Source organism: Epinephelus fuscoguttatus, linkage group LG16 (genome assembly GCF_011397635.1).
Source record: "Epinephelus fuscoguttatus linkage group LG16, E.fuscoguttatus.final_Chr_v1".
NCBI classification, from domain to species: Eukaryota; Metazoa; Chordata; class Actinopteri; order Perciformes; family Serranidae; genus Epinephelus; species Epinephelus fuscoguttatus.
Window position 1 is genome coordinate 24,247,333 of NC_064767.1, and position 24,533 is coordinate 24,271,865.

Genomic DNA, 24,533 nt, shown 5'->3' on the forward strand with positions numbered 1-24,533 from the left:
AGTTAAAAACTGGTAGTTAAAAAAAAAAAGGAATAAATAAAAAACTTCACCAGGGGAGGTAAAAGACATTAGATCAGCATCTCAAAGACTTCCCTTTGCCTCATAGGCAAAAAAAAAAAAAAAAAAAAAAAAATTCCAGGTCTCAACAGGCCTCATCTGCCCCACTATCATGTGGATACCCTCAGGGCTCCACACTGGCACTTCATCTTTTTCATGTGAATGTGTTGCCTTTCAGTCAAGTTATGTGTCATTTTTTATTTTATGAAAGGATACCCTGTGAAAGTGACCTTAACTCTTACTGAACTCTTCACAACTGGGTCTGCAGTAAGGATGTAACTATCTCAAACACTAAAATCTATGTGTTTTCTCAGAATTAATCACAGGGAAGCATTTAGAGTTATTCATGCTTTTACCTATTCATTTTGAAAAGTGTTCAATAGTTCATGCATACACTGAATCCTCAATGGTCATGAACAGAACTTAACAGAACTTTAAGATACTACGAGTAGCCTCATACTCTGACAGAGCTCCTCTTGTTGCCTTGGTCTTTAATAAAAAAAAAACATGCAGTAAATGTGATGGGATTTTTTAGACTATGGAGCCACTGTTGTGATTCTGTAAAAGCATTTATCAATATTCTTTAGACTAATACAGAAAAAATAAGTTTTTCTTTTTCTCTGGTAAGCTACGGGTGATTTCTCAGAGCAGGAGGCTTGTTAAGAGTAGTGACACCGTATTTATTTGCAAAGGTCTCCTCCTCTCCAAAACAAACAGATGCAATGATTTAAACCAGTAGATTCTAGCAAATGGGCTTCTGACTACGGTGGCTGACACAAAAATGTGGGCCTTTCTGGAGCCAGTGTTTGGTGTGTCTGTTCTGGGCTACTGACATGGTGTTGAACATGGCAATCTCAATAAATCATACTCTAAAGAAAACAAACGTATTATATCATATTCCATTTCTGCCAATATTTCTCCCTAAACTCTAAACACTGGACCTTTAAGATAAGTTCTTTGCTGTGGCAAAAAAAATCAAATAAAAACCTGTATCAATGAAGGATCAGGGGTCATTTAAGGAGTTTAACAGCTTGCAAGATATAAAGACAACAAACAAAAGCCATCAAGAAAAGACCTACTGAGTGAACAGTCACCAAACACGGCCATTATGTCTCCCAGTATCAGAGAAGCAGGCCAGGATAAAAGCTATCATGTTGTTGAAAATCAAACGACCACAGTAACAATTGCCAGAATAAAGCCGCAATAGTTCCACCTCATGAGGTAAAAGAGGGGCTAAATTGCTTCTGTCTATAAAAAAGTCCTTACTTCCAACTTTTAAGCTGGGAGAAAGTAAAGTCATGTGTCCTTTATTTTCCCAAACTAGGTAAGGCTCCCTCCAACGCACCATTTAATGGTTGAGAGAGCACATTACATCGTATAGGTTGAACTCCAGGCATGTCACTGTCACGGCTGCAAAGGAATCTATTATAGAGTGCAGGTGCTGCTGAACACAACCAGTATAAAGCGGCTGGCAAATGGGACATCGCTAAGAATGTGCATCAATATAGATTAGTAGATACAACATACAATGTCACAGAATGACTCAGAATTTGCTCCACATGTGCTTTGTACGTAGAGAAAATGCAAGGAATCTAGTTTAGAATCAGACAGACGAGGACACAACCTATATTTAGACACAGGTCTATAGTTTTTTCCTCTTGAATGGCTTATCATGGCCAGACAAATGGTACTGTAGCTGTTTGAAGGGGTCCTCCTCTCATTAACTGAACACAATGACATATCCACACCTCTTTCTACCTATCGTGTACTGAAGCAGAAGAACCCATCCATGTCCCCCAGCTTACCCAATTAAAAGGAGCACCACGCAGACAATGGCAAATCCAATTGTGTACTTCAGAGCGTTTTTCACTTGCTGGAATAAAAGAAAAAAATTTAACTGGTCAATCACGGCCATGAAGTGAAATATTATTATTCGTTGTGAGCGAGGGAAGGGGGTCATACTCCATTTAGCTAAGGACTATAGTGAGTGAGAGCTATACAGAGTCAGTGTAGATCCAGTTTGACCTGGCAGAGATAACATGTCACTCCCAGTGCTATTCAAGGTGCTTTTAAGTAACAATACAAAAGACCTCCCTGTCTGTAAGAGAAAGTGCCTCTGTCAGCTCAAAACTGACATGCGGAAAGGAGAAAAGGCACTATGCAATAGCTGCTGTTTGGTACATCACTCAATAAAAAGACTTCTGAAGGTAGGGATTTAAAATTTTGTCAAATTTCAGGTGACAATATGCGGCCTATAATTTACAGTATGAATGCAATGGTGCAAAGGTTTGACAATGTGACTCTTTTTACTGCCACAAAATATTATTTGAACAGTATTTCATTGTAATCTTTTTGTTCTCTTCTTCATTTATTAAGTTTGTCTAGCCAATTTAGGTTTTTATTGTAAACACAAACACATTGTATATGTACTGTATTTTCATGTCCTTATAAACATGCTGACTGAATTTCCTAAAAACAACAAGCCCTTTTTAATGTTTTGAAACCTACATTTTTGTAAAACAATGCTCTTCTCATCTTTTATAGTATATACTGAGAGCGCTTGACAGATCAGTCAGCTGCTATTACTAAAAAAACTGCTATTCAAACTACTATTATCAACTAATATAAATAATATAAATATAAACTCATTTATTTCCTGTGTGAACAGTCAGGAAGAAAACCATTTACAAATACAGTCAGATGGACAAATCGCATGATACCATAGATTGTGATATTTTGGGGTAAGGCAGGGTAATATATTGATATTATTTGGATATCATGACATGAGACTAGGTATCATCTTCGATTTCGAATCTTGTAATACTGTAAATGTCGTCTTTTCCTGGTTTTAAAGGCTGCATTAAAGTTAAGTGATGTAATTTTCTTAACTTACAATACTGTTCTAGCTGTTCTATTATTTGTTCTTCAACTTCGTAATTATATCCACATTACTGATGACTATTTGGCAAAAATCTCATTGTGTAATTATTTTGTGAAAGCACCAATAGTCAACCCTACATAATGTTGCAATATTGATATCAAGATATTTGGTCAAAAATATTGTCATGTTTAATTTTCTAAACATCGCCCAGCCCTATTTATAGAACAGATTTTACCCTTACTTAATATAATCATAAAAGAAAAATTCTGATTAACTAGTTTTTGTTTTCAATTAGATGTTTATCTATCACTTCATTTATAAAAATTCAGGTAAAATAAGATGTATTATTTCAGTACCATGGCACCAAATACTGACAGAATATTAGACAAAACATTAAAACAAAGTTACTGAAAAAACACATTAACCATCCTGCACTGCGTTGATTAAACTTGATTTGGCTGTATTGTAAAGGTTAATGCAATATGCAGAGCCGATGGGAGAACTTGATGATTTGGCGAAATGAAAATAGAAGGATGGACATTTGTTATAATGGGTGCAAATATGCCTTAAGATGGTTGGGAAATTAAACTGAAAAAAAAACTTCAAGACATTTTACATTATTGGTCAGTAGCACCTGAATCATCTGAATAAAATTAGAATTTCTCAGAACCTCATTTAAGCAGGCTACAGTGTGTGTCCAAGAAGAAAGGTGCATTCTTACCGAGCATTTGTTCAAGTTGTCGTCATCCCGTTCTTCATAGTAGAAATAAACAAAGGGGATCCACAGGAAGACACAGAAGAGTATGATGGAGTAAAGTGCTAAATGGATAAAACAAGAAATCCAAGAATTAGTCAAAGATATTTTTTGTGCCATTTGTTGACAACACTTAATATTTATCACCTCCCCTTCCTAGCATACAAGCAATACAAGGTTTTCTAAAAGTACAAATCTCATATTTTTGATTCAGATTTGCATGTGAAGGGTCTGATGTGTAGCATTTAGCGGCAGAGTGGTGAGGTACTGAAACTTCTCCCGTGTGCCAAGCATGTAGTAGAATTACAGTGGCTGATGTAAAAACATGAATGACCATATTTAAAGCCAGTGTTTCATTTGTCTGTTCTGGGCTACTGACAGCATGGCGGACTCTGTGGAGGAGGGCCTGCTCTGTATGTAGATATAAACGGCTTGTTTCAAGGTAACGAAAACAGAGACATTCTTATTTTAGGTGATTATACACTAATAAAAACATAGTTATGTATATTTAATACCATTTCTGCCAATAGATGCTCCTAAATCCTACACACTGCCCCTTTATGATTTTTGTGTGTCTGCCTGAATCTGATTCAATAAACATCATTCCTCACATCCAAGTTTGATATTACTGAAGGATGTACCCTGTTCATCCACTTGAAATGATGTTGAATTTCCCCTGACAGGCTCAAGGCTATGTACACATTAAAACTGATTTTTTTTTTTTTGTGAAGAATATGTTTTAAATTCCCTCATCAAGTTATACCAGAGTCATAAACTATTAAAACTCGCCCAGCCCTCCCTTTCCGTTACACCACTCATTTCATTTATGAATGACAACAGCAGGTGAGAAAACTCAAATACATCAGTCAGCAGTGTCGGAGAGTATAAAGCCAATTTCTGAGACAACTTGACGTCATTTCTTAAAAACTTTGTAATGACAAGTCTAAGGCAATGGTCACTTATTCATTTCTTGAGATACATTGAAACATTAAATAACTGAAATCAGAAATGCATAAATAAATGTTTATAATGATGCACCTCACATTTAAGTTCTTCCACAAACCCAATTTGTCATTTTCACTTTCCCTTCAAACTACCATTTATTACTCCTCTCTTTCCTTAATATTTTCCTAATCTGTCTCTTGACATACTGCACAGCATTGGTTTTAGATAACACTGATTAATGACAAAGTGGTGACTACTGGGCAGTCTGCAACATTGTCAGTTAGACCCTTTGGGCATCTAATTGTGTAAGATGAATAAATAAATAAAATAAGTCAAATATTTCTATATTTTCATAATAATTAAAACTTCCATAAACAAAAAAACGCACTTTCAGGCAGCCATATCCTGCCACTTTATAAGCAAAAAAAAAAAACACATGGGGCTTATGTTACATTAAAGTGCAACTGAGAAACTGGCTGTTATTGCACTTCCCATTAGCTGGAAAGAGAAGAAGACACCCAGAGTGCAAAAAATGCATACAACACAACACAACAACAACAACAATTGATATAAAAATAACTGCAGAACATCTATGAGGTCCAAAGACATGGCAGGATTTCAGTAGATGTAAAGGCTTCCATCAAGGCGCGCTGGAAAGGGATTCGCTTTCTTTTTTTTGTGCTCATTGTTTTTAATTGCTTTAAATCCTGTGCTCATTTTACCACTCAAATTCCTCTCCTGTACTTGGAGTGAGGCGATGTAGATCGCTCATCCCCTATGACACTGACTTATCTGGCCACAGGGTCGTGACTTCAAAGAGTTATGTTTCTGATCTTTTTAACCCGATGATTTTTGTTGAAAGCATGCTCGTGGGTTCGTGAAGCAATTTGGTGTTTTAAAGAAATTATTCCGAAAGCTTGGGGCAAGCTTCCATTAGTGGTAGTTTTACCATAGAGAGGAAATGTACAGTAGACGTTTGGACCCGGCAGGTAGTTAATGACGTGTTTCGAGCAATGATGTTATTTCATGAGAGGTTCCACGGACCACTTTGCAGAGCTTTATATGTATGAATTTAAAAGTTACTGAATTAGATTAAGTCGTACTGTATCCCTCTATAAGATGCTCTAATACAATACAAGAAATAAAATTAGGTTTATTTCATTGAAGTGATAACGCTTAAGAATTTTATTTTACAAAAAATACAACACATGGTACTTATACTTCCTGCCAATTTTAAGTGACAGACATTCAATGCATCTGTGTCCTGTTAATGTTTCTCTGTACTGTACTGACTACTGGTGGTAGCCTATCTGCCATTCACATAATGGCTAGCTCACTAAACCTCAATTGTGTTTCATCGGCTTTATTTTTTGTTTGCATACAAGAGGTACATTGTATGCAGGACAAGTAGCAGTGGACTATGTACTGTATATGTGTGTCATTATTAAACCAGATATTTTACACACAAATTATGCATGGTTACATTCAGCCCAGCAGCATCATCACTGGAAACCCTGGAAAATCTGATAAATTTTGTCTGCCTGACAAACGAAAACAAAACTAGAAAAAGAATGAGCTTTAGTTTACAAGTTTGTTCTGTTAAATTAGGTGTGCATTAATGTTATCAACCAAAAAGTTAGGTAGAAACATTCACAACTGTCTCTTCAGCATCTCCCACCAGTAAGTTGATGTATGATGGGGGTTGTTTTATTTTCATTTATTATTTATTATCGCTTTGGGTCTGCTGCTTGTTTAGCAGAACTTTAGCAAGTTGAGGTTTAACAAGGCTGACGTTGATGTTAAAGCAATACTTTGGTAGTACGTGTAAATGAACTTTGGTGAACTTCCCTCCTATTTTAGCTTACTGTTAAACTGTAATTCAAAATTGCTCATTACCAGCCGTCCGCACAGGTGTTTCCTGTGTCAAAATGGACAGGATTTGGATGTGAGGATTACAGACTGCAACCAGCTGAAACTTCTCTTGATTAGAATTCCTTCAATCTTCATTGTTCAGGAGGTTTTTACCAGGAGCTGAATTACCTGCAGAAGTGTCCTTCTCTCTTTAACAAACAGGCCAGGTGACTAAAACCAGTAAAAACACTTAATAAAGCAGTTTCACTTGAAAAAAACAGTGTTTTTAAATTGCTGCTCGTCATGGAGAGGCTTCTAACAACAATGGCCGACAAGAAACTGTGCATAGCCCTATCTAGAACCAGTGTTTGGTTTGTTCGTTCTGAGCTACTGTAGAAACATGGCGGTGATCTTCGGCTCCCTCTGTAGATATAAACGACTCATTCTAAGGCAACGACAAGACAACAATTCTTATTTTCAGGTGATTATACACTAAAGAAAACATACTCATTATATAATGTTCTATTTCCACCGTTATAGCCCCCTAAATCCTACATGCTGGACCTTTAAGCAAAAGCAAATACTACAGCCCTCTCCCTCTGTTTTCTCTGGACATGAAGCACCAATTTCAACAGTGACAGCGTCTTTCTACTTTTTACTTTTCTATTTCTACAGCTTAGACAGCCCAGTTTTATGAAAAAAAAAATCCTTTCAGCAGTAAAATTCTATTTCAATTTCAACAATTTAAAACGATTATGACTGACAAGACTTAGAAGGTTGAATAATTCAGCTAACTTTATTGAACTTAATCTTGGGATAATGCTGTACGTGGACGAAAACCACACTATAACAGCAGTTAACAGTTACAAGCCACATCATTAATAGCAGCCTTTGTACAGGTGTTTTCTGTATCTATTTTTATATGAGTGCTGTCTGTAAAAGCCAGTTAATTAAACCACTGGGCGTGTTCTGAGTACACCAAGAACGGTGCTGTCTCTGTTCTGATTATGATCCACAGCACTAAACAATCGATTGAATAAGAGAGACATCTGTATTTGAACACATTATCCCTCTGCCATTGGTGTATTTAATATTGCTCGGCAAAACTCACAAAGCAGGTAATCATCAGTCCCTTTTCAGTGTTGACCACTACAAAAGAAAATGATTTCATTCACTCGAGCTGGTGACCTCCTGTATGAATGGACACAGTAGATGCAATACACCTGTCCTTGGTGAAAGATCCCACTACTCTCTGATCCAGGCCATTTTTTGTTTGTGTGGTTCTTCCTGTACGAGCTGCTTTTTTAGAGAAAAGACCAACATTCAAACGCATTAGCAATTCATAGAGCGGAGGTGAGGCAAAACCACTTAAATAGAGAGATGCTATTTCAGGCTGGGGGCTTTTCTTTCTGCAGCAAATGGATGTTGGTGAAGACAGCCCAGACAACCCCATAATAACTTTAAGAGAAGCATGTCACAAAGATGTACTCAGCAACATGGTTGGCATAGCTCAATACCTCCTTGAGGTGATAATGTGAATCATTAGTCACATTGTGATGCCAAATAAAAAATGAGCAGACAGACAAACAGCTCACCACAACTACATCAATTTCACTGTTTTCCCAACATGTTAAATAGAGGTTTTATATGACAGTAGAGCTTTTTAATTTATGAGCTGTTAGGCCTCGATTAAATGCCACCAAAATCAAAATAAAATGACAGTTTAAACCATTAATGGATAAGAGATTCAGGCCTACACATGACAAACAGCTAAATGCACTCCGTAAGCAGTGCCATTACAGCATGATAAACCACACAACCAATTTAAATTGAAAGCTTTCTCCCGATAACCATTTAATCCATAACATACCACACTTCAACTTCAATGTACATGCAGAAAACAGCCGTTCCAGATCAGTCAAGGATGCATGGCCTCGAGCAAGTGCAAACATGCCCCCCTGCGAAATGGACTATATTTCACAAAATTCTCTCTCTGCTGCAAACAAATGAATGTCACTGTTATGGTGGCTTGCTTTTTGCCAGCTGTGATTGTGACAGGGCATTACTTTCAATAAACACATGCTCATTGCTCCACTAAGGTATCCATTTACACTCATTTACAGCCAGACAAACTGAGTTTAGGATGACGCCAGGAGCCAATAAATGCAAGCCATGCACAGTATGCAGCCGCTGGCATATGCTTGTGGGTTAAAGCAATTGGTAAAATTAATCATAGCACCATGAATATTAACACACTGAGAGAATAGGTCATACTGCATTACCATGTATCATCCATTACTCTCTAAGCAGATCTTCTACTGGGAAGAACGCCTGACCAGGGACAAAATTTCAGCACATTTATCCCCCTGACACAGAGTAGAGGAATAAATAATTAAATGTCCTTCCTTAACCCTGTTCACACACAGCATAAACTCCAATTTACTCATAAGGGAAGCAAAAAACCTGAAATAAAAGAAAGGATTGGTGGCTATAAAAGCCTTCATCTACCAATGGAGTGCCAGCTGGGGAAACAATGTGAGAACATCAACAGAAGCAATAGTTATACCTCATTATATTTTAATAATCATTTGTGGCAATTTGCAACAATTATAACTATTACAAACTTTCAATCAGAGCAGTACCAGTAGTTTCACTCTTAATGAGAAACATTAGACCCTTGTCCTCACCTTACTGTGGCTCTCCACAGGGGCATTAGAACCTAGACTCCTGTCTTGTCCCTTGCAGACGGACAAAATGTATTACATTTTATGTGAAAATTAAATGCCAGGGGAGATTTCCTGCAGAAACACTGTCTTTGACAAAGAACTCCAGAGACTGATGAAAATATCTGTCTGTACAGACACTTGCTGAAAGGTATGACCCTCTGAGCTTGCACTCTCATTTCCAGTAAACATCAGGGGAGGCACCATTTTCAAGGGGCCAAGCCTTAGATAAAACACTAGTGGATATTAGAGCTCAATTTGACAGGTAGAATGAAGGACTCCAATTTGATGACCGTGTTGCTCCGTTTCTCTGGATGTGTGAGTAAACAGATGTTGCGCTACATTCAAGACAAAAGAACGTGATAAGCTGATGGAGTATCAAGGCTCCCTGCTGTGAGTGTGTTTTGTAGTAATTCTTCAAGCCACTTAATGTGGTTTTACGTCCAAGATAGGTATGATGAGATGGAAGAAAAACATGTATTCTGCTTTATACAATAATTTGTTAATGTGACAATTCTAAAATTGACTTCAGAATATTTTAGTCTGTATATAATTCCTGTTTTGAACCATTTTTATATTAACAACCATGAAAGAGCAGGGCTGGAACAACACTCACACACGTTTACTTCCCTTGTTTCCCATGTGCATGTATGAATATGCACATTCAAATTAGTTGACATAAAGCAAACAAAGTCAATTCTATGTCTACAACTACTATTAGAAAAATAGACAAAGAGAAGCTGTGCATAACCTTTGTCATGGCAGAATCGTGTAACTCCATAACACAAACATTCAACACTGTCCATGGAGGAAGAAAGGAAGATCTGGGCAACAGACTCTGGAAACATGTCTTTAGGGTTCTGATCGTTTAATAATAAAAGCCATGAAGACACAATACTTAAGAAAAAGTACTTCAAGGATTATTACATCATCTTGAAAGGTCTGTGCCCATTTCTTACAGTAGCACATTGGCAGCATGTTTGCACTGACTGACACTTTTCTCGGGCTATCACACTCCGCTGTTTTGACTGCCACTTGCTTGGCCCACCTCTCCCACACCCACTTTCCACACTGTCACCCATATACTGATTTATTTACTACAAACTGACAAGACTGCAGCAAGCAGTAAACTCCGCTCCAAACTTCAAACAGACTCTCTGAAAACATATAGGTTATGTTGGTGCAGATGCTGATTCTGCGTGTAGAATCTCCAGCATCCAGCCACATGTTTCTCTGGTTTGTTGCCATCTGCTTGACAATGGACTGTCACAAAGTGAAACATCCTGTTGTCATATTTTACCATTTTGTTCCACTTCAAAGCTCAATGGCATATTTTGTTGGGTTGAAAAGAAGCTTCCACGTCCTCTGCAGGACAAATGGACTCCACAGGGCTGCTTGTGCGTTGTTGCAGGAAGTAGGATCCATCAACTTCAAAGAGTAGCCTTACAGGACACGAATAGTGAGCTGATGTATTCGCATTAAATTATTATAGAGTACACGAGTGCTCGCCGAAAACAATCTAACGTAGGAATATGGTCCGAAATGAACACCCAAGCAAGAATGGAGCAAAGGGTTAGAGTTAACCTGCCTTTCTATGCTGCAGACAGTGAAGATTAGCCCAGATAAATCATTGAATTTGCTGAAATACTTCCAAATATCACTCTTATGCCAATCTGCCTGTAACGTTAGATCAAATTCTGTCAGAAAACCTTGACAGTTATGTGTGGCTGTGCAGATTTTGCTATATTGATCTGTGCAGATATTCTTAAGTAGCAGTAAAATCACTGTGTCCCACCCATAAAATGTAAAAAATGTTAACTTTTAAAATAAAACAGGTTCAGTTTACATTCATATTTACTACAGTTTTATGTTTTTTTACAAAGAAAAAAATGTGATTCTTCAATATGCTGAATGAATACTCACGTCCAAATTGAATACTTGAGTACATGATACTCCCTAATAGAGAACGGCTTTCAAAATACCTGTGTCATCACAGTGTTTGTTTTAAAGCTATTTCGGCTTGTTTAACAAAAGCTAGCAGGTCTAGAGGTTATTTGGTTACTCCATGAACTCAAAGTAGCTCACAAAAAGTTTTTAAAAAAGGGTTTGCTGACTTATGTTCATGTGTGCTATCCAAGCAGCAACCTCCTGGGCTGAAAAATGAAGTCCACGTAGTGCCAAAACCCGCTGTTGCTTTTTCGAACAGCCACTCGAGGCTGGCTCTGGAAGTAAATCAAATCTCCGCAGACCAATCCATGTTAAAATGTCCAACTTTACAGCAGAAATAAACATGTTCACAGACTGGCACAAAAAACTGTTTCTCTTTCAGTCTCTTTCACTGATTTCAATATTTATGACAACCTTAATATTTTTTCATATTGTTAAGGCTTGAAGTTAAGCATATAATTAAGGGTGGGACACTTTGAGTGACAGGCTGTCTGCTGATGACAGTGTCCTCGCCTTCTCAGTCAGCTCCACCCCTCACTCCTCTACAGCACCAGCCTCTCGCCCAAATATGGCCACTTCTAGCTCCAAAAAAACAAGATGGCAACTGCCATAATGCCAAACTTGAGGCTTCAAAATGACAGTCCTCAAACCAATGGGTAATGTTACAGTAAATAAGTTCATTAATTTTACAGTCTATCTATGGTGTCATCATCAGCTATTTGGCTGAACTTGGTTAACGGCATTTGCATGGAAAGATTCTTCTACGATTTATGGAAAGTAACAATGGGGGGACAAACTGATATACCACTGTATATTAGAGCCAAACCAGTACATCAGAATGGCCAACATTATCCCCCAATATTTGCTTATTACAGAAGAAATACTGTCATATTTGTAGCCTGATAACTAACTGGAAATTACATTACAGCAATGCTTAAGATATATCTAATGTAATTTGTAGCAGTTTGTCAAGTTTGTTTTCTAACTCTCAAATGTCCCGCTCAGTATAATTTTGTCAAAATAACCAAACTGATGGTCTTCATCAAATATGTTATTCTTTTAACTTGACATTCTCAGTATCAGCCTCAAAAATCCAGCATTAGTTGTGCTCTATAGTGTATCATTATAAGAAAGGCTTGTGTGATTGAGAGGTAACTGCAGGCTCAACATTTTGTCCACGGTCTCAATGTCTGAACCCCTTCTTTGAATATTTCAAAGTAGACACCAGTTAAAGTGAAGAGCTATGGGTGGTGGTTTTTGCACACAGTTGCAAGAAAAGTGCCTTTTGTTTCTCATGGACAATGTTCTTACCGTTGAAGGCCCCTCTGAATCACACAAAGCTGCCCTCCAAAATAAAACTGCAATTTGTCAATGTTTTCAGAATGCTCTTAAAAGAATCACCAGGACTAGAAGCACTTTCCTCCAAAATTCAGTCAGCAAATGTAGGGGGACAAGAATCACAGACAAAAAGAAAGTACTTGCAGTGTATTTACAAGAGGATTGCATTCTCTCTAACTTCTCCCCTACAAATGGCATTAAAAAGGGCAGAGAGAAAGCCAATGATTTATTTAAAGGTCCCAGGGGTATTTTGCCCTGTTGCTTAAGGGTCTTATGCACCACTGCTTTGAAGTACTGAACAGTCCAAGGAAATGTATAAATGGACAGAGGCTGGAGATTGAAAGGCTAGGCTTTCAAACTTAGGGTTCATCAAAGATCACAAAAAGCTACTTGGGCTCTAAAAGGAAGTGGGTGTTTCACTTACAGACATTCATCCCCTCTGTCAAGTTGAAGGTACATTTTATCTAATATTACACAGTGTAGAATTTATGAACAACTGCGGTGTTTATTCTCTACAGGCAATAAGTAATATTTCACTGTGACAGAATATTTCCACTTCCTGTTTTTCTGGCATTACAGTTACAGTCTGATATAGCTGTTATCGCTTCATCACTGGTACTCTCAGACTTTTGCACAGCCTCAAAATGCATCCGAATGCAAAGAACCATACTAGTGCGCTCATAAATGCTTTTACCTGTCTAAGATGTAACATAAGTGAAATGCATTTGCTTGGCTTGCTGCTGATGTCACCGTTGACGTGTACTGTAGCCATTATAGGAAATGGAGTCTGAGCAACTGTGAGATTTCACAGATATTTTGACAGACCGCTTTGACATAAACACATGTACAGTTTTAATGAACAGAGGCGTGCAAATAACCTAAAAATATCACAATGTCATCCACTCCCATTTATTCTGTATAACTGTGAGGACTCTAAATAAAAAGTGAAGAATACAAACCTGGTTCAAAGGTAACAAAACCATTACAATTACAGTGGAACTGTGCTATAATTACCCCACCGTAATTTCTCCACTATGACTATGAAACTCCACATGATAATTACATAGCAGAAAAATGGATTCAAAACTGCTGCAGGGAACTTGACAGTGTCAACTGCATGTTTGACTAAAGTGTATTTCTGAACCAGGAACTGACAGAAATTCACCAGATGACAGCTACATAAGGCCATCAAATGATTACAAACACCAAGCAAATAATACAGAGAGTTCTTTAAAAAGAAATCACTGGACATGCATATGCTTATTAACTGTGATCACCACTGAATCCTGAAGTCAGTCACCTTGCAGAAAAACATGCTTCAGTGGAGGGAATAGAAGATCTCTATGTCAAACCTGTAATTATTCAATTTATGAAGAGACAAATGGACAGTGCTGTCAAATATGGCCTTAAAGAAAATTCAACTTTAAAGGTTAGATTTGAGAGGATGCTGTGCATACAACACACATAGAGCTTGGTCTCCACCTACTGGCAAATAAAATAGCAATGTCCCTCAAAAAAAAAAAAAAAGAGGGGAAAGAGTCTCTGGATCTACACAATCATCAACATGATGGTAAAATAGACTATGTAGCCAAAATTAGATAAATCATATTCAGCCTATCACTGTAGCCTTCAGCAACATTTGACTTTGCTCAGCCTCAGCACACAGTCCTCTTAAAATGTCATCTTCACAAACATCTATTCACTGCAGACATATAGTCATATAGAAATGCACCAGGGATCCCATTTTACTTTAGAAAAAGAATGTATTTAATTTAAATAATCTGTAAAAAAAAACAAAAAACGTTCTGGTATAACAGAAAACAACTGCAAATTTTAAAACAACAGTGCAGTGAACAGAGGAACATGTCATGTGTTAAACGGTGCGTCAATAGTTGGCATCTCTGAGCTCGAAATGCATTTGCAATATTTCAAATGCAGTAATATTTCATTCCAAAAATATGCTCTGAGGAACTAAGTACAATATCAATCAAAACTGCGAGGCTCCGGTTGTTGTATTTTAGGCAGTATTACAAGCACTCAACCTTCCTTATCAACAGCCAAAGGTTACAAGACCACAACAAATTTGTAAGCAGATCATTCTGCACCACACACTCCCAGAGCTATGATCACATGGATACATGCTTGAGGCAAATAGCAAACTCTTTCAAGCCTCTCTCTTATCCCTCTTCTGGGTCCTAAAATGCATACTCTTGGTATGTAAGATTTTTTAGCTGGATAAGAAAATACATTTTAAAAAATGCAACTTCCCTTTTTCTGTGAATGGTATCAAACTATACTCAAAATCTAATGTCTACTATGGTGTTTATACTACTATATCATCACAGACACAATATAGAATAGAGTATTTAAGTGGAACAAGACTATATTAGTGCATAGCATGAGTGCCACAATATGAAGCTTTGCATTATGCACAATAAATTTAGCAGCCACTCAAAACAACTGCACATTGTAACTTGAAATTTAGTCTCAAACTTTCTACTTCACTAAACCAGCTATATGACCTTTCCTTTGATGTGTGACAAACTTCTTGAGTGTAACTGTTGTACCATGAGCATGGTTTCCAGGCAGTTTAACCATTAAATGAATTAAATTACTGGCAGGACACAGCCCTTCATTCAAGAGTAAGCCTATAGAATTTTTTTTAAGTTTCTTTAAAGCAAAGTTTCCATTAACGGGATGTCGAATTCAAACTTTAAATAGAGGCAGAGAAAGTCTATCTTGTATATGACATTGTATTTGTGTGTCCAGAGGACAATATACCATGGGGCCTTGAATGCTGGATTCCATGCAGTGTTCATGGTCTGTGAAAGCCAATTTTCTAATGTCATTATACCAGTGGAAGTGGTTTCTTTGATTGGGCTGTCTGGGCAAGGAGACAGCTTGTCTTCCTTGCATTTGGCATTTCAGAACAGACGGTACATAACAGTGTTGCTGACAGGCACTTTAAGCCAGCATCTGTTAGAAAACGTGTGATCTAGTGTCTTTGGCATGACTGAATTTGCTATCGTCAAAGACAACAAACTCATGTTATCCTTTAATATGACAATCATGAAGAAATTTCAGTGGCACTAATAGCTTTTAGTAAGGAATTTATCAGCCAAACGGCCTGGATACTGTCCCCATGAATTGCAACCCGCCTAAAATACTGGAATCATGGAGTGATCCGTGGAGACTGGAACTATCTTTCTCATAGCAGAAGAAACAGACATTATTAGGCCAAAGTAGCCTGACTGAACATTCAACAAGCCTACTAATGATACAACACAGTATGCCATGAGCTAAAAACAAATTATCAGTGCAAGTTAAACATTATAATGTTAGTTAAATGTAACAATTACGACAAGTACGACTAGACTAGTTTGGTAAAATCAGATCGTAAAAATAATGTATGAAGCCACCATGATGTCACCCATAGTTTGTGGACTATCGATTTGAAGCCTTGAGTTCTGCAATTTGGCAATCGCCATCTTGGGTTTTTTTTGGAGCCAGAAGTGACTATATCTGGACGAGAGGCTGAAGCTGTGAAGGAACGAGAGGTGTATCTGGCTCATAGTGGTGTGTGGTGATGTTTCGCAGACAGCCTGTCACTCAAAATGGCCCTGCCTTTAATAATGCATAACTTCAAGCCTTAAGAAAATTTAGATGGTGCATTATATTAAATTCACCTCCCATAGCGTTGTCAATGGAGAAATTGGCTTAAGAGACCAAAATGGATTTTTGTACCAGGCTGTAAACATGTTTATTTCTGCTATAAAACTGGGCATTTTAACACTGCTGTCTATGGGAATTGACCTGCTTTTGCAGCCAGCCTCAAGTGGCCATCAGATGAACTGCAGTTTTTTTCACTTCCTTGTTGGCTTCATTTTTCAGCCCTAGAGGTTGCCGCTTGGAAGAACAGATGTAGCTAGTCACTGTCTTCAAAAGTAATACCACAGCTAGATTTCTCAGAGAAAAACATCTAGATTACCGGTTATGTGCATGGTGTTTTTTGTTGTTGGCAGTTTTGCCAAATTGAATAGGCAAGGAAAGGAACACAAGCACTGAGACGACTGCAAAGGTTGCAAACAAACCCTAAGTTTTGCCATATAGGACACATTTAGGAGAGAAAATGAAGGTAAATAAAAGAGTAATATGTCCTCAACATCTCAAAACTAACTTTTTACTGGCACAAGCTGGAAGAGTAAACTACAAAATGTCAAAATACACATACAACACAACTGTAATGCTAAATTCCTATAGGCGGCCCAAGTGTCAAAATTACAGCAGCTGTTACCCTACTTGCCTGTAGATGGCGACACTAACAACATGTTTACATCCATGTCCAAACTCCTGCTGCTATTAGTAGACCTTTTTCACTGCAAACATGTTGACTTGTCATAGCAGGAGAAGCACAGGTGAAACAAATGTTTTTAACGATGGCTCGGTTCCATTAACTGTCCCAGTAAGCCATGACAGTGAGCCAGCACACACAATGCCAGGACTCTGGAAGTAGCTCTTGTTATCAGTTACAACTGTGCTTTTCCTGCCATGACAAGCCAAAATGTCTGCTGTGGAAAAGGTGTATTACCTATCCGATTTTGGGAGCAGGTTTGCATGTGTGAAACTGGTCTGACGATGACCAAACAGCTATCTCCCAACTTGCAGCCTGAACGCAATAGATCTTTTTCACACCACAAATTTTGACATGTCATTGAAGGAAAAGCACAGGTGTTTTTAATAAGATTATTAATAGCTGCAATCCACTCCTAAATCCATATACTCAGAACATTCATCTGGGTGCTTTCAGTGTCATCTATGACATCTTTCCCATTCACTGTCAGTGAAGCATCTTCATACTTTATTCTTGATGACATTACCAATTTGAGTTTCAGCACTCACGTTTTTGGATTTGGGAAGGACTGTCTTAGATCATAGGAATAACATGTATACACTCTGGGAATCATTGTTATCAAGGTTATCAATTTCACCTGAGCTTTTCCCACTATGACAAGTCAAAATGTCTGCTGTGAAATACGGTCCCTCAACATGTTTACCATGCTTTAAAAGCCCAGAAGACTCACACAGGTGTTTTCACTTATTCTGGCTCACTGGACTTCTGCTGAGTTTTAAGTTAAGCTGAGCTTCACTGTCATTAGCCTACATGGGGCCACCAAATTTCATAAACCAATAAAAATGATAAAAGTGTAATGCAAAACTAATAGCAGCATCAGACAAATGTCAATCAAGCAGTATGCACATGCCGGCAAAGTCCTCAGAGTCAGAGAATATCTTAATTAATGGAAAACACCTATGTGGAAACACCATGGGTGTGCGTGGCCTTAAAGGATACAAGCTGTGTGTTCTGCTTCACTACAGGTTATTAAAAGGAGAATGCAAGAATGCAAACCTAAAGAAGGCACACCTGTGGAGGACCCCAAGCTGACCCGCAGCTACAGCCAGTAATTATGTATCAACAATCAAAGCGACTCCTCTTTAAATCAATGTTCAACACGGACCACACCAAAATGTTACAATCTCTTACAATGAACTAACAATGGTAGTTGTCACAGCTGTTTTCACCACTGCTGTGGTAATCCTGACTAACCAGTTCGATGAATATGGTCATAAACATGATCTGCAAACACAGGATTTTCATTTCCTCCTCCTTCTTCACAAGGAAGAAGAGTCTGTACGCAGTCATGTGCAACATCAGTTGTGCAAGGCAGCATACTTAACATGTCATCAAACACAATAGGTTTCAGCAAAGAAAATGTGTTTCATAAATATGTTTATATAATCAGACATTATAAAATAATTGTGAGGTTACATAAACATGGCACAAAGAAAGGAATTAAGAACATTTGCTCTATTAGTATATAAATACACCAATTACAAAAGACTACAATAGCAAGAGGTTAACAAGGCATCTACAAAAAATAGTGTTAAGATGTAAAATGATCATATCTGTTCATCATTAAGACACAGTAGTATCAATTATACTAAAATGTGTCTTCATATGAAGGTCAAAACAATTCACCTCATGCCCACCACAACATGGGGATGGTGATACTATATGTGCACCATATACAAGTCACATTCAACAAAAACATTTCAGCATTCTTAATATGCAACAGTAAAATTAATTTATTATTGACAGCTTTAGTTGACTAATGTAAGCTGTCTGCTGTTTGACAAATCCCACTCATTTTAATGGTCACAGTGGGCATTTTGCCAGGAAACGCTGTAAATGTTTGATATCTCTGATGTATTGCATCATCGTGGAAAACAAACTGTTTGGTCCGTCCATTAACGTTATCCAGTGAAAGGGGCTTTTCACAATCTATTATTTCAACAGTATGGCCCATTAGAGCTCATTATGTTATTAGGCTCATTCATTTGATCATCTTTTTTTTTTAGAAATTCAGGTTTCATGACTAAAATGTAGGTTTATTTTTAAAGGCCAGAGGCTGATCTAGGATCAGCGAGCAACTGTATGAGCTCTTAATGTATCATGAAGTGATAGCCTGAGAAAAAAAAGCTCCAGAGCAGGTGAGATATGTAACCCAAGACAATACAGAGATACCCTGTGTGCAAATGAGTCGCCATTGTGGGAAACAATGGGCCAGTGTGAATCCCAAAGTTAAAACTGCTAAGATTGCTGTGTGGGTGAGTCAGGCCGCAGGTGTTGTTCAAATTGAAAAGGCAGTACCATCAATCAAAAGAGGACAAAGGATTGATATCATAGGAGAATGACGCAGCACGCTTATGCCCCCTTCTTAGCAAAAGAAGTACGCATGCGCAGGTTTTTTATCCATGCAAAAACCTGCTTAAAAATAGGTGACAGACTCCACTCCCGTTGCCAGTACACCATAACTGTGCACACGGCTCTGCAGCAGTTGATTATGTCTTTCTGTGTTTCTTTTTGTTCTCCTGCTGTGTCCATTTCAATGTCAAAGACATCAGGTGTCCTATTTCCATCACCACTTAACAAAGCAGATCAGAGCCAGTGTATCGAAATGTGTTCCCCCATCAAATAGTGTTTTCCTCCTGTTAATGTGTAGCACCCCCGTCTGTGGTTAGAGGAAGGACTAAGGGTTTGAGTAAAGTTTAGGTAGGAGGAAACATACTGAGGGGGAAACAGATTTCGACACAACACTGGAGCTGATAAATACTCGTGACTACTGCAGAGTCATTTGTCCTGGGAGTGAATGACAACTATAACATGCCATTAAATAAAAAACCCAGATGTTAGCAGGTGTTAGTGGGTTTTTTTTGTGCAGTGGGAGAGGGGCTTTAAAATAACTGATTGCCAAAAAAAAAAAAAAAAAACCAGTTCATCCATCCATTTTCGTAACCGCTTGGTCTCTTGAGGGTCGCAGGGGGGCTGGAGCCTATCCCAGCTGACATTGGGAGAGAGGCAGGGTACACCCTGGACAGGTCGCCAGACTATCGCAGGGCTGACACATAGAGACAGACAACCACGCACACTCACATTCACACCTATGGACAATTAAGAGTCACCAATTAACCTGCATGTTTTCTGAGGAAGCCGGAGTACCCAGAGAAAACCCAGGCTGACACAAGGAGAACATGTGAACTCCGCACAGAAGAGCCCCATCATGGAATCAAACCAGGAACCCTCTCGCTGTGAGGCAACAGTGCTAACCAATACACGAAATATTCAAACAACAGGGCTAATTCAAAGAACCTGTGGCAAATGATCCTCTCTTGTTAAGATTTTTGTCCTCAAATTATTCATTTTGGGGTTTTTTGTGCACCCACATGGACAGATATTAAGAAAATGCACTTACTGTAATATCCATACAGCACAGTGTCTTCAATTTGCCCTCTCGTCTCATTGTTTGCTGCCCATTCCTGGATGAAAAGGAAAGTCCATAATGAAACTTACAATGGAGTTCAACAGTAAAAGGAATGACATGTGTATAATAATCAATGAAAACATGCCTCGCTTAAATTAAAGCTCATTAAAAACAATGAGTATGAAACATAGTGGGTTAATTAACATAAACACAGAGGGAGGTATGGTGTATTTTCTGTATACTCTATCAATGCAGTAACCTATTTGTTTACCATACTCTTATAGCCATTAAAAGCAGAGGCATGAAACAAAAAGCACAATATACTCATTAACGAATGAATCGAAGATCCTGGAAAGGGGTAGGTCATGCCTAACTAGCAGGCACATGGGCTACAAGCAGTGCTCTGGCAGCTTTATTTATCTAGTTCACAAACTGAATTCAGACATAAACAGAGAATGACGCAAAACTGACAGACACTGGGGGAAAAAAACAAAGCTGTCAGACTTTTGTCTAAATCTATTTTTATTCATGCATTGCACAGGTGTGAAAAGTGTCCATCATAAGCTCGCATTTCCTGCATTTTACTTTCAGAGTGATTTGAGAAAAACTATGAAAAGCTGCAATAAGATTAAAAACCAGCTACTGTTTTTTTTAAAGATTAAAAGACTAAAGGAAAATGTTTGTATTAGTTTCTGCAGTGTCGTTATTCTAAACGCTCTGAGTCATGCTTAAATGATCTTATTAATACTAGCTTCTGATCTTTTCCTATTATAAGCCAGTATTATTATTCTTTCATTACACTTGACAAATTTCTGCAGAAAAGCCACTGCTTGCTTTCATGCCTCTTTGCTTATTTGTAATTTTTATTACAAAGTATAATCACCAAGATATCACCATGCAATTGTGTCTAATTAAGTGAATGAGGGATTAAGTTCCCAATGAGTACATGTGAAGCCTATCTTAGGTGGCCATGACTAAATGGTACAAAAAACAAATACCCTTTAGCAATCAAAGCCGCTCACAGCCCACACAAAGAAACAAATTACCTGCTGTTCAAATGAAGATGCCATTACACACTTTGCTAAATCTTCAAATAGATAGAAACAAATGCAATGACTCTGCAAAAAATTTATGAGCCAGGAAATGCGTTCGGCGTCTAGATTGGACTAAAACAACATCCACTTTGTCTAATTCTAAGAAAATTACAAAGCAAAGATAAAAGCTGCCTCAGGAAAACTCGTTAGCATCTCTCAAATTGATTTTACTGGCACTGTTAGCAGAACGGATACTAACCTTATAGGTACCATTGGGATACTTCATGAATGAAACAAGGAATATATCCACTGGTAGAAGTGCAGAGGTTATCAAAGCAATGGCCAGTGCACATATTGCTGTGATGGTTGAAACAACTTCACTCTCCTGACGACTTTGAAATTTCCGAATGTAGACCCAACAGAAAGCCAGGATTGCCTAAACAGGGAAGAAACACATTTAATCATCAAATTAAGCAAGTGGAGAATTATAGTATAATTAGGAGAAATAAAAAAAAAGGAATATGGTAGCAAAAAACTACAATTTCTGCAGATGTAGTCTCTGAAAGATTGGTTTGATAAAATAATAGGAAGGAAATAATAAAATAATGAATACATTAATGAGAAAATGAATAAAGAGCCACACACAGGGGTGAAACTGTAAAATGTGATGCAATCTGATGTATTACCCTGCAACAATTTCTACCTTTGTGTATTTACCATTGATCACTGATGCAGTGCATTTTAATTGAACTTCATCATACTGTGTTGACTACACAGTGTCCTCCTATGCTTGTTAAACACTGCTTTGAGACTCTCGTTCAGTGTGATTGCCAGAAAGCAATACCCAAAGTGTTAACACAACCAAGAAGGGAATTATACACTGAGAATAGCCTGACTGCAGGTGCTAGGGAACAGCTGATCTGATTATATCATACTTCCTCCCCTTATCCTTTCAGCACCAGTGAACGCAGGCTCACTAACATTGTTAAGAGACTGACGGGACATAACACAAACTTTTCAAAGGAAGCTGAATTCATTGACAACTTTGAAATAAGTCATGGGCATGCTGATGTATTCTGTTGCTGTTTAACATGAAAAGACAAAAAAAGAGAGGGATTTTCATTGTAACAGGCAGGAAACTCATTAGGCAGAGAAGCGAGAAAGGGGTCTCCAAAATGACAAGGTCATATTCTAAGCACACAAGCTGTAAGAAGTGAGGGCACTGCTAAAACTAGTCCCTTTAGATCAAGGGCTGCCATTCACAGACAGGATCAATTAAAGGCCCGCAGCCTTAAGCCTCTGGCTGCTTGTTTTGCCAGGTAATGAGGCGGGCTTTGCATCTAAATAAGATCCACTGAAAGGTTTGTTCAAATAAAAAAGGGGCTGCAAGTGGTGGGTAGGGAAGTGGAGCAATTTATTGGCATCCAGGCATTCTTCTGGACGGCTTCTGATTTACTCATGTGACTGTGAGTGGCAGCTGAGATAATGAGGGCTAAACTGGGCAGCAGATTACCTAGCAGACCAACTTCAAGGAATTCAGTTAAGCACCACTAAAGTTGTTCTGTAGTCTCTGAATGAGTCAAAATTATGGTTACACATGTGTTTACGGTATCTGTGGTGAAAAGCAGCCCTTTTTTGCTCTTTCAGCAATACTAAACTATCCATTCAGGAGACCAGAACTTCTGCACGCGCAATTTAAAACCTTGGATCACAGCCTAACTACGCCACAGCACAGTTGGATGTGGTTACCGAGACACTAACCAGAGATGCTAATTTTCTGTATAATAGAGTAAAAACCCGCCTCCTCTCCTCGACGTAGTGTTCTAGCTCTGCCCCTGCTTCTAATAGTATGACATATAAACGCATACTGAATAATACAGAGAGCCCTTCTTACAAAACAACAGCCCATATGTGTGTCGAGGCTAATGTTAGCTAGCTAACACCAGTCCAAAGCCAATATTGACGTTAATACACCGTAGCCATGTCGCGCCCGGGAACACCGTAACTGCGCCACCTCCTCACCTGCTAACACATCTCAAACTCACTGTACGGTGTTTCGCTACTTGACGAAACGACTACACTACTCATAACTTGCTTACCAAGAGTATAAAGGTGAAAATAGACCATCCGAGAACAGACTCGGAGAGCAGCGACTGGTCCGCCATCTTCACTTCCTGCAATAACAAAACCACGTGCTCCCGCTTGCGTCATTACGGTAGAGGCCTATGGGTAGAGGCAGAGCAGCAGCAGCAGCAGCAGCAGCAGTGACGTCTCCGCTTAAAGTCCATCTGTCTGTTATATGTAGGCCTATATGTCCATATGTTTAACTGACCAGAAGAATTTAATAACTTTATTTGGGACAGGACGGTAATACAGTCTCTATAGGAACAGGAGATACCAACAATACAGTCTAGTGCCTTTTACATGAGCCAAAGGAACAAGAAATTCATCCAGGGTCAGCTATCCTTGAGGTTGTAGTTGTATAAAGTATCCAGATACTTGGGCTATATCAAATCAGAAGTAGCAAGAGTACCTGTAAAAATATATCATGACACGTAAAAGTTTGTCTTTTAAAAGTATGATCAGAAAAACGTTCTCACATTTCAAATTCATTGTTATAACTGTTTGTATATATGGCTCTTACAATTAGGTTGTTTTTTTTCCCACTTAAATCTTTAGTAAAACATTTTTGTGACATTGACATGTCAGTTACAGCATAATAAAATAATTGAAAAATAATACAAGTTAATGATACAAAAACTGCGTTGGTAAAAACACTCTTTTACAGCCTTAAGGATTATTCTATCTATTATTATTACAGTCCAGCATTGGCTTTTTGAGTCTATTGTGCTTCTTGTAGTCTCAGTATGTGTGTCAATTCTCCATTAAAAAGGTTTCTTCCACAATTGTTAGCCGCTGGTCCTTTGTTGGTGGTGTTTCTTTACCCCAGTTCCTGGTGATAGCTTTCTTGCTTGCTACTAGCAATATTTTGATCAAATATCTATCACTAGCTATAATATTTTTCTCAGAAAATTTATATAGATAAAGCACCAAACAACTGTTGGGAACCTGATATTCTAGTATGTGCTTAAGCTCTTTACACACCATTTCCCATAATACAGTTATTTTCTGACATTTTCAGAATTCATGAGAGTGGTCTACGTTGTAAGTCGCCAACATTTC

The 24,533-nt window shown here is 38.1% G+C and overlaps 1 protein-coding gene across 1 annotated transcript in view; it reads right to left on the reverse strand.

The window, feature by feature from the left end:
• lmbrd1 (LMBR1 domain containing 1) overlaps window positions 1-23,537 on the reverse strand; it is a 70,776-nt gene extending 47,239 nt beyond the window's left edge. Inside the window, exons 1-5 of the mRNA XM_049601015.1 lie at window positions 23,450-23,537; window positions 21,610-21,786; window positions 20,308-20,371; window positions 3,660-3,757; window positions 1,863-1,930 (exon numbers count right to left, since the gene is read on the reverse strand). Of these exons, the coding sequence (XP_049456972.1) occupies window positions 1,863-1,930; window positions 3,660-3,757; window positions 20,308-20,371; window positions 21,610-21,786; window positions 23,450-23,515 (473 nt within the window). The 5' untranslated portion in view covers window positions 23,516-23,537. The remainder of the gene's footprint in view (window positions 1-1,862; window positions 1,931-3,659; window positions 3,758-20,307; window positions 20,372-21,609; window positions 21,787-23,449) is intronic.
• Between the last annotated feature and the right edge of the window lie 996 nt (window positions 23,538-24,533).